This window comes from Aedes albopictus, chromosome 2, assembly GCF_035046485.1.
Source record: "Aedes albopictus strain Foshan chromosome 2, AalbF5, whole genome shotgun sequence".
Taxonomy (NCBI): Eukaryota; Metazoa; Arthropoda; class Insecta; order Diptera; family Culicidae; genus Aedes; species Aedes albopictus.
In genome coordinates this window covers 175,460,427-175,472,104 of record NC_085137.1, presented here as the reverse complement: position 1 = coordinate 175,472,104, position 11,678 = coordinate 175,460,427, and the positions used below count along the sequence as shown (strand labels likewise).

General features: G+C 36.8%; 1 protein-coding gene across 1 annotated transcript; it reads right to left on the bottom strand.

Moving 5' to 3' along the window:
* Nucleotides 1-4,187: 4,187 nt before the first annotated feature.
* On the bottom strand, nucleotides 4,188-6,721 carry LOC134286275 (uncharacterized). Its single transcript, XM_062847863.1, has 2 exons — nucleotides 6,612-6,721; nucleotides 4,188-6,379 (listed from the first exon to the last, which is right to left on the bottom strand). The coding sequence occupies exon 2, from the start codon at nucleotides 5,808-5,810 to the stop codon at nucleotides 4,188-4,190; it is 1,623 nt and encodes a 540-aa protein (XP_062703847.1). The 5' UTR covers nucleotides 5,811-6,379; nucleotides 6,612-6,721.
* Between the last annotated feature and the right edge of the window lie 4,957 nt (nucleotides 6,722-11,678).

Sequence of the window (11,678 nt, the reverse complement as noted above, 5' to 3'; positions counted from 1 at the left end):
TTCACTTCGTTGCCGCAGTCGGGTGTCAGTCGGCTTTGTTACATTCGTGCGCTATCGTTACCTCTTACCTACACGCTACACACAACTCGAGCAGTAGAACGAAGATCAATAAACATAAGAAATGGTCAAATCAATGTCATCTGACACGATGACATGTGACGGATTTCGCGCCAACTCGAACAAATGTTGGCAGCATCCTCTCAGATTACAACGAAACTTTCTTGGTGTGTAGACCTTGCCCAGATAAGCCACTTTGCATACTCATTTTTCTATTTTTTTTCTCGACTGACTTTTGAAAAGGGCAAAACTTTTTTTTATGGATTTTTTAAAAATGTTTTTAATCAAAAAATGACTACTCCTACAAAAAAGTGTTGTATGGGTGATTATCACAAAATAAGTAAAATTTTAAGAAAAAAATACTGAAAAAAATCCAAAATGAGCCCTACACTGAAAAAAATTATTTCTAAAAATTCAAAGTTGATTTAAAAAAAACACCATTTTTGATTTTGATGAAATTTTGTCTCAAGACAGGTAATTATGTTCCCTACCAACCGTCCATACATCACAAGATAGGCACTTTTAAGGAAAAAAAGTTTTTCTAACAAAAACTTTTTCTTGTTCGAATGATTTTTTTTTCAGTGTATTTTGTTATCAACAATAAAACCAGTGAAGGCCATAACAATCCCAGAATCCAATGAAACCCAATTTTCTAGGAGATTTTGTGTTATTCATTCAATCATTTGGAAGGGTTTTCCTATACATAAAAAACTGAAAATATTACAAATGTATTTTCTTAGGAAATGTAATGTTTGATCGCAATATGTATTGAAGTGCACTTTTAAATATACAATTATTTATAATTATGAATTTTTCAAATATATATATATATATATATGTGTCTTAGAGCCAATTTCAAACATGTTCTTTTCTATTTTTTTCCGATCATACTAAATATTTTTGGTTCATCTTCTGAATTAGAATACCTGTTTGCCTTTACTTTGTCGCCAGGAATAGGCAAAAAACTATGGAATTTCTGAGTGCCTGGTATTGTTTTGGCGTTATTATATATTTCTTCGAGATGAAGATCTCGACATTTTAATGTACTGTTCAGTGGATACGTAACAGAAATTTAATTTAGTTATATTTTTATCTGTCTGTACAACTGCCCAGTTATATAACTCTCGTGTAGTTGTTATGGTATTTCCATAATCTCGAGCAAGACTTGCTCTCTTTGCCATTCGCTTGAGAGTGCCACCAATAGCATCACATGGACCTTTACCGTGTGACGTTGCAAAAAAATGCCATTCTGCTCTTTGTTATATACGATAACTAATTATAATAAATACTCGACCGATAAAGATTTGTGTGAAATAAATAATTTGGGAAGAAACTCTTTCTATGAAAGGAAGTAAAATACGTTAGATACGTTCCGACTCCGTCTCATGCAACGGCTCATGCTAGACTGAGCTAGCTCTTTATTGATGGACTCTCAGTCTCTTTTCAGATGCGTTACTGGATAACATATCGATATATAGTTCAGATTAGGGTGGACACTATAGTTCTCCCTTCTTAAGAAAAGACAATAATCAAATAAATTTCAGAATGAACATTTCAATAATTCAAAGCACTTCAAACATTCGATATCAAAACTCGTTGACGATGGTAATTTAGCTCCAGCAAAGTGATGCCTAGCTATGTCGGGCTGCTCTCGAGCGGGTGTTGATGGGACTTCGGACAAGCTTGGCCTTCTTCCTTTCGTGTATGCGATCAGATGTCGGTTCTTCCGGAAATCCATAGAAATCGTCATCATCCTCGATTGAGTCCCTTCTACGTTTATTCATCGCGTTGGCAGTGACTGGGAAGTGGACCACTGTTCGGTTTCGCTTGGATTCGTGAACAGCCTTCAGTTGTCGTCTATGTGCATTCGTCTTATGCTTACCGATCAGAATCTGGAAAATATTATCAGACATTCTTTTTATAAATACGGCCTCCAACCATCTCGGGAATTTGTTGACATTTTCATAAAATAGCTTATCCCCTGCCACCAGCTTATCTAAACCATCTTGAGGCATTTTAGAAACCGTTCCTAGTTCCTCCTCTTCTGGTAAGGAACTTTGCTCGGTATCTCTCAAATAATGTTTGTACGTTTTCTTCGGATTAATCAAATCCAGTAACATTTTTGGCTGGTATGAAAGAACTCTTTCAGAAGGAAATTCGCCATCTGCACCAATACAACTATTTCTATAGTTAATCAGAAATAAATTTAGTTTATCGTCAACGTCTAATGACTTTGTTTTACTGTCAAGTAGAAACTTTTTAAGTGCCTCTTTAGCCACCCTCACCATCCTCTCTGCTTGGCCATTACTGGCTGGATGGTAAGGAGGACTTTTCAATACTTTAATACCGTGATTTTCCAGGAATCCAACAAATTCATGCGAGTTAAATGGCGGTCCTCCGTCGGTGACCACCACATCCGGTAGACCAAACCTCGCAAACATTGTGGCAAATTTCTTATTTACAATTCTCGCCGTCGTACCAGAACGCATCCAATCAATTTCTAGCCACTTCGTATGGCTGTCTACAATTAAAAGAAAGTTGTTTCCCTCTAGATAGAAGAAGTCCGCGTGTAGACGACTAAAAGGACGAGTAGTGGCAATCCAAGAACCAGTTGCTTCTGGCTTCTTGATTACTTCCATCTTAGCACAGCTTGAACAAGATTTTACAAAGTCTTCTATATCTGATGTTAATCCTGGCCAATACACTGTTCTCCTAGCTAGCGTTTTCATTTTAACCATGCCTTGATGGTTCGTGTGCAACAATTTTAACACACCTTCTCTCAGGCAATAAGGAATTATTACTTTATCTTCCACCATTAGCACGTTATCCACTAGCTCAAGTTTTGTTTTTTGTGCATGAAAATCTCTAAATTGTGGAGAAACAACTTTTGGCCATCCAAATGTAACAAATTTTATTATTTCAGTCAAATACTTGTCCGATTGAGTTTCCTTGGAAACTAATGCCAGATCTAAAGGTAGATCATTGGAAAAATTTAAACTTTTGATGTACTCTTGATCCAAACTACTAGGTATTTTTTGGTCAAGTGGAAATCTACTACAGAAGTCTGCATTTCCTAATTTACTCCCAGGACGGTACTCAATCACAAAATCGTAAATTGAAAGCTCCATTACGTAACGTTGTAACCTTGTGACAAATATGGAATTCCGGCCATCTCTTCCAAAAATACCTATTAGAGGCTTGTGGTCAGTAAAAACCTTGAATTGTTGGCCAAAAAGAAACTTATGGAATTTTTTTATGACACATACCAAAGCCAAAGCTTCTAGATGCAATATCGGGTACTTTTTTTGCGCCGCATTCAAAGAAAATGAAGTGAAACATATTGGACGTTCAGCCCCATTTTCTGTTTGTGCTAAGACACCCCCTAAACCATAAGTGCAAGCATCCGTAACCACGATCAAAGGTTTTTTTGGATTGTAAAAGGCAAGAATATTTGCATTTATTAAATTTTGTTTGCTTTCTTTGAAGGCATCGTCACATTCTTTTGTCCATTCAAAGCGAATATCTTTCCTTAGAAGGTTGTATAAACATTTGAGCTTTCTGGAGATATTTGGCACAAATTTATTGTAATAATTTATTAAACCAAGATATGCTTTCAATTCGGTCACGTTTTCTGGTATTTTGGCTTTTACAATAGTAGATATTTTGTCTGGTGAAGGAAGTAATCCGTCTTCTGTAATCAAATGTCCCAAATATTGCAAAGAGTTAACGAAAAATTTACACTTTTTAAAATTAACATGAATGTTTGCATTAGAGAGCCTTTCAAGAACTTTCTCTAATTTGTCCATACATTCTTTAAACGTCTTGCCAGCTATGAGCACGTCATCAAGGTAACAACACACCCCATCCAGTCCTTTGAGGACCTGGTCCATAACTTGCTGGAACACAGCAGCGCTGGAACTAGCTCCTTGAGGCAATCGGTTATAACAGTAGAGTCCTTTAATTGTGTTTATAACTACATATTTTTTTGAACGTTGAGATAATTGCAGCTGCGTGTATGCACCAGCCAAATCGAGAGAGCAAAACACTTTACAACCAGCTAGGGATGCAAAAATGTCTTCAGCCAGAGGAAGAGGATAAGTATTTGGAATCAAACTTTTATTTAAGGACACTTAACAGTCAATTACCATTCTAACATCTCCATCCTTCTTCATCACAGCTATGACTGGAGAAGCCCACTCGCTAGCTTGAATGGGTGTAATTACTCCCTGGTTCTCCAGCATGTTTAGATGTTCCAAAAATTTATCCTTAATTTTAAATGGCACCTGGTACGCCTTTTTGAAGATTGGCTGTTCTGATTTCAAGGTAAGCTCCGCTTCAAAACCTGCAATTGGCTCAGTAAAGTCTTTATTGAACACTTTGGAGTATCTTTGTTTAATCGTACTTAAAACCTGTTCGATGTCTTTGGTGTCATCTAAACTGTTTACTGAGCGAGGTTGCATGAAATGGTCCTTCCAATTTGGATAGAATACCTTCATCCAATCTCTGCCAAGAAGCGGTGTGAAATCTCTAGACGTATTAAGAACAATCAATCTTCTCTCAGCGCTAATACCATTCAAAATTACTCCAACTGAAATCTCTCCAACCACGGCAATTTTGGATCCATTCACGACAACAAGTGTTTTATCGCATTTGGAAATCGGGATAGATGAGAAGCTTTGTCTGTATAACATTTCACTAATAACTGCTACCGCTGAGCCCGTATCCACTTCCATAGCCAGCTTTATGCCCTCAACCAACACATCGACCAAACATGCTTCTGTAACCTTGTTTATGCGCCGAATCATCATGCAGCTAATATCCGAATCTTCTTCAGTGGTATCATTAACGCGTATCCTGTCAAACTTATCGCTGACCGAAGTTTCCGCGATTTCCTCTTTTTCGACGAAATTAACTGTTTTTCCACGATTATTGTTTTGCAAAAAATAACAATTTTTGCGGATATGACCCTTGCGCTTACAATAGTTACAAACCGCACTAGTATGGAAATTCTTAAACCGATTTTCACGATTATCTTGCTGGTAGTCACCAGTCCACTCGCGAGTACGATTTCTATACCGGTCATTCCTACCACGCTCATTGCTCCTACTGCGATCACGACTCCAACTGCGATTACGAACTCTGTCCCTGTCTCTTTCACGGTCACTGTCGCTGAACTTTCTGCCTAGCCGCTGTTTAACCGAAAGCACTTTGCTAGATTCACCGTAGTCGTCCATATGCTCTGCTCTGTTTTCTGCTTTCTCACTACTGATAATAGTTTTTTCTACCGTTTCCAAATTTACCTCATCGTCCATAAGCAATTTCTTCCTTAACTCTTTATCTCGTAGGCCAATTATCAAACGGTCACGAATAGCTTCGTCTTTGAATTCCCTGAAGTTACAATTTTCGGCAAGTAATTTAACCGCTAATACGAAATTCTCAGCTGACTCATTCGATCTCTGCAAACGGTTGTAAAATTCGTAACGATTCATTAAAGCCGGCTCAACTTTATCCAGACGAGCCTTTAGTTTTTTTATCATCTCATCGTAAGGTATTTCACTAACTTCCTTTTTTGGGAAAATCAACTTGACCTCGTCAAAAACTTCATCTCCACTTACGGAAATAAACCATGACTGTTTAGTCTCAGCTGACACTTTATTAAGCTTGCATAATATCTCAAAACGCTCCACATAATTTGCAAACGATTTATGCCGTTGGTACTGGTCAATAGACCCAATCATACCAGGCGTAGACATTACGATGATTGCGGTAGCTATCGAATCAAAAACCAAAAAAAAAACGCGTTACTCACTATTGCAGCAGATCAATCTCACCGTGTCACAGGCTTGTATATCTCACCAGCTAACACTCGTCGCTCGTCTCCACAACGTCACTGGCAGCATGCACTTCTAGCTCGTAACTGCTTCACACGTTCAAGCTTCAACGACCAGGCACAGCAGTCGTCTACTTCGGTACAGTCCGAAACTAGGGTCACAAAGGTTCACAGCCACAGCGATATGCTTCTCACAACGGATCGATTGAAATGTGAGAAGTGAGTTTGGTCTTCACTCTGCAAGTTTTCACTCCGCGAGACCTACAACAATTGAACTCCCATTGCCTGGGTCTCTAATTTTCTCTCGAGTGATCACAACCAACACCAACTCAGCAACCAATACCCCAACAACAACAGCAGCAGCAGTAACTCACGCCTATCCTCTAGGTTTTCGAGCAGTTCTTGCCTCTCACACGGATTTTGATTTTCTCCGAGATGCTGTGGAATACAGAGACGATCCGTGGACAATAGTGCTTTGTCCCGAATAGAAGACTGTGAAATAGAAGAAATTAAAAGTAAAATGGTGATTCAAGTACGATATTATAATGAAATTCAATTCGCTTTTCTCAATTTTATATTGATTATTCGTAGAAAATTCTTCTTTTAAAATGACTCAACAGGTACTCTAATTGCTTCTTTTATCAAAACAATTCTCAAGTAAAACCTGTCTGTCGTTTTACAAGCTTCTCGAGTTGCTAGGCTCGAAAAAGCTCTAAGTACTTACGCTGACTCACGCTGGAAGTACCTTCCGTTTGAGCTACCTGCACTTATCGCGATCACTTTTAGTCCAGTTTTCCGTCGTCGCCACTGTTATATACGATAACTAATTATAATAAATACTCGACCGATAAAGATTTGTGTGAAATAAATAATTTGGGAAGAAACTCTTTCTATGAAAGGAAGTAAAATACGTTAGATACGTTCCGACTCCGTCTCATGCAACGGCTCATGCTAGACTGAGCTAGCTCTTTATTGATGGACTCTCAGTCTCTTTTCAGATGCGTTACTGGATAACATATCGATATATAGTTCAGATTAGGGTGGACACTATACTCTTAATGCATGCTTTGACTGGAATCTACATAGACTAGCAAAGTTCTTCTTATTTTTGTATTGTGATGCTGCCCCATCAGACATAAAATAAATTTTAGAAAAGTTCGTTAATTGTTTCATAAAATCTATCATTTTTGAGATGAACAACTGGACCGCAACTGTATCGTGAGCCATTACTTCCGATATGATAATGAAGCTAACATTTACAAGTTTATTATCTTTCATATAGTAAATTTCAAATGGGTGTATTGTTGCTTGCGAGTTGTTCCAATGATATCCTTGAGCAGCGTTTTGAATTATGAATGAATAGTTTTCAGAGAAATCACAAATCGCAAGAATTTCATCATCCTTTAATGTATCTTTTTTATTTCTGAGAAATGATGATTGTTGTTTATGAATAAAGTCGTGTGTTATAAGTTTGTCAATTTTATCAACAAGATACGGAACAAATTCATCAACAGGTTTAATAATCGTTTCTAAATTACAGCGATCAGTATTCAACCACTGCTGAAATATAATCTCTTCTTTGTCATTTGATTCTAATATCAATGTAAGTTCCTCTTCAATGTGTTCATTACAAGCACACTTTTCACAAGCACGGAAAAAGCAATTATCTGTTCTGGTGGAAATATCGCAAAGCATTTTTTGTATTATCTCATCTTGTGACACAATTCTTATACTGTTGAACATTAAATTTACATTTTCATGAATAGTACATATGCATACATTATGTATACCAGTAGAATCAAGTAAAATACAATGCTTTGGTCGCAACTGTGTAAATACTGTGAAACCAATATTCACAGTTTTGTGCATATCTACAAAAATCATATAAGCCTCTTTGAGCGACATCATCAAAAGTCGTTTTTGAACTTGTTGTTTTTTTCCATTTCGAACCTCAGAAACAAAATCATTTGTTCCTGGCATTGGCCTGCTGATATCATTATCATCAAAAAATTCTCTTACTATTTGTTTTGTATCGTCATCAATACCATGCCCCCTTCTTTTTTCGGTGGTACAAAGAATACCCTGTTCATAAACAAGATCCTTCACCTGCCTCGCCATATACATTGGTGCGTTAAACTCTCTTGTGATTTTATTTACCGACCAAGACTTAGGAAGTACAGATAGTATTTTAATCTGTTCGCTTCTGTCAGTTCTGTCTGCTTTCGTAATCTGCAATGATTTGTTTATGCGATATTCCATACTTCTCATGTTTCTAGATGAGATTGGCGATAAACTCAATGTTTCAGCAATGGTATTAAACTTCTCAATATTATGGGGACCCTGTAGTTGATCTGTTGACGGAATTGACTCCAATGATGGAATAGATGGTACCATATCTGTAAGATAAAAGTTAAGGTTAACAATATAATAATGAATGCAGTGGAAAGTTAATGATAGTTATTTATGCAACGAGTTGCAAAAATGATTTTTTTTCGCACAAGTAGTACATTTATCCAACGAGGCTTGCCGGGTTGGATAAATACGAAGAATACTGAAAAATGAAGTTTTGCAACGAGCTGTAAAATGAGTTATATAAAAGAAGCTAACACGTTGAAGGCTTACTTACCCAGCTCATGTTCGATTTGTTGACCACTCGTTGACGGTTGTGGTTCTGGAACATCATGATGTTGCTGCCCACTAAATGATGGTTGCATAGTTTCGTCGTTTCCATCCGATCGGCATTTTTTCGTATTCGGGCTTCTATTGTGACTTATCAATCCACGACATGACTCACAAATACTCATCGATTCGTCGATTTCATGTGTATATCCCATGGAATGAATCTTATCTATCAATCTTAATGACATACCCCGTAGATTATGACGGTTGCACTTTGGATTGTTTATTTTTGCACTGCACTTGAATTTGTTGAATTTTGATTTATACGATTGATCCATTACTTTTCAGAACTGCCTTTAATAACCAAAGAGAAGTAACACGTTGAATGATACCGATTCATTTTCTTGTTTTGTTCATATTTGCTTTAGGTACAACTCTTGATTTTTTTTTTTTTCGATTAGGTAGTTCGGATCTAATGAATAGTCTTACCTAATATTAGGTAAGAACATGGGGTAGAAACGTTTGGGTAGAAATTACAGCAGCACGTATGAAATGCGTGTTCTAATTGTATATGGTTTCGTACTTCTAGAGTGCTGCTGCGTGAATATGGGTGCATTGCATTGTCGCATATGACACAATAAGTTTCATTGCATTTTGAGATTACTAGATAACCTTCACTGGTTTAGTTTGTTTTTAAAAAAAGACACTGAAAAAATAATAATTTGGACATGAAAAAGTTTTTGTAAGAAAAACTTTTTTTCCTTAAAAGTGCCTATCTTGTGATGTATGGACGGGTGGTAGGGAACATAATTACCTGTCTTGAGACAAAATTTCATCAAAATCAAAAATGGTGTTTTTTTTAAATCAACTTTGAATTTTTAGAAATGATTTTTTTCAGTGTAGGGCTCATTTTGGATTTTTTTCAGTATTTTTTTCTTAAAATTTTACTTATTTTGTGATAATCACCCATACAACACTTTTTTGTAGGAGTAGTCATTTTTTGATTAAAAACATTTTAAAAAAATCCATAAAAAAAAGTTTAGCCCTTTTCAAAAGTCAGTCCAGATAAATTTTGAAGAAACTAAGTATGCAAAGTGGCTTATCTAGTCTTGGTGTACATACCCAGAAAGTTTCATTGTAATCTGAGAGGGTGCTGCCAACTCCGAATACGATTTGGGGCGAAATTCGTCATGTGTCTAATTCTAGCTTTACGCATAGATTTTCAGCCAATTCCGATTATGAATGTTAATATTAGTTTATTATTGCATGTTGAATTGAATACGACACACAGATGAGCAACATAGCTCTTATTATGGAAGAAGACAGGAATACCAAAAGCCGAACCGTCTCCCGAAGCCGCTATCGTGGTGAAGTGCATTCGTTTGACTTTTTTGTTAGATTCCCGGTTGTGTTGCGGGTTCAGCTGTGGCTTCGAAAGTGGTTAGAAGTAAAAGTGAAGCAAACCCATTCATGCGATATATCAAATCGTGGTGATTAGGTAAAGGTGAATAAATAGCAATAAAATATTCTCAGACCATAATTGGGACAACCGGTAGTGTCATGGTCCATGACTCATGGAATCAGATCCGGCTATCCCACCGGAAATTACCAAATATAAAAATGAACCAAACCCATACAAACGACACATCAGATCGCAGATTTTTTGATAACCTAATGAACGGTTAGCAAGAAAATAGCCTTAGATCACATTAGAGACTAGCTGTTGTGTAGCAGAACCAACGTTCATGTGAAAAATTAAATCGTGGCTTTGTTTAATGGCCTGATAAACATTAGGTATGAACAACAGTGACGAATAGGTCTAAGTTCTCATATATGAGAACAAAATATAGACAAAACTAAAGCGATCTCATCAAATCGTACCATTTCAGATTCCTAAGGTGTAAATTTATAGCAGCATGAGTCAACGTTGAATGGAAAAATAAGAATTTGATCGCGTCAACAGAAGATGGTGGCTGTTTTAAGGAATTTTGAGCTCTAAAACTATGTAAAATAAGTGTATTTGGTATGGGAAATATGTTCTGAGTCCACCAGAGTATCCAAGATAGCGGTCCAAAGTCCAAGATAATGGCCCAGTATTCAAGTTAGTGCCTATTTTATAGGATTTTTAATTCTTGCATTATGGGCATATTCTGTATGAAAATATGTCCAGAATTCAAAATTTGTAATCAGAAAACCCAAGCTGTGCGCTGTTTCACAAGGTCTGCAATATGACTATAGTTTGAATGGGGAAGAATGCCGATCTTCGTCCAAAACTGGTAACCAGAAAATCATAAACGACATGCCAAAATTCAATACGGCGACTATTTTATGTAATTTAAGGTGCAGAGTCCAAAAATGAATACCAGAACATCCAAGATGGTGTCTCAATGTTCAAGATGGCGGTTAGTTTAGTTGGAGTAGATATCCGGAGTCATAAAATAATGACCGGAAAATCTAAAACGACGTTTCAAAATTTTGCGGCTTCATGACACTTGTTTGGTTTGAGTTATCTTATATTTTCTGAATATTGGATGTTATGCAAATATAAAATGTATCCATATTGAGTAGATTTAGCAAGCAGTTTCCATTTTGTATTTATGTCAATGTCATCAAACATGTCGCTCGGGTTTTGTTGAAAGGATATTTTAAAGCACGAGAAAGGCACCATCACCGCTAGGTGGATTAATTAGGGTTTTTTCCTATCAAAAGTTATCTGCAGTTTTATAAATTAAGCTACGTTTTCTCCATACCTTACCAAGCGCACCGGCAACGACATGCAATAGCATCCGAGTTTACGCTTGCATGTATACACAAAGGCACCTGCCGCAAAATTAGGGTAAATTTGAGGTTCGTTTCCGTTTTTGACTGTTTTTCAATGATGCCGGCATTGCTTTTATAACTTGTTTATTGTTTTGAAAACCTTAAATCTCCAGATTTCCATTAGTGGATTTAGATTTTAAATTCTTGTTCGTAAACACTGCGAAATAACGCTGCATTTATGTAAACGGTCGGCACCGGCCCCAGTGCGCAAAAGTTGCATGGTTTACAAAACGGCAGATAACTTTTGAAAGAAGAAAAAGACATCTCTAATTTTTTTATATGTTCTGTATGAATGTCTCAGCTTTCAATTGATGCAAAAATTTTGAAAATCGGTGGTTGCCATCATGATGAA

Bases quoted from the DNA above. Each gene is read 5' to 3' on its own strand.
- LOC134286275 (XM_062847863.1), bottom strand. From the start codon at position 5,810: ATGTCTACGCCTGGTATGATTGGGTCTATTGACCAGTACCAACGGCAT.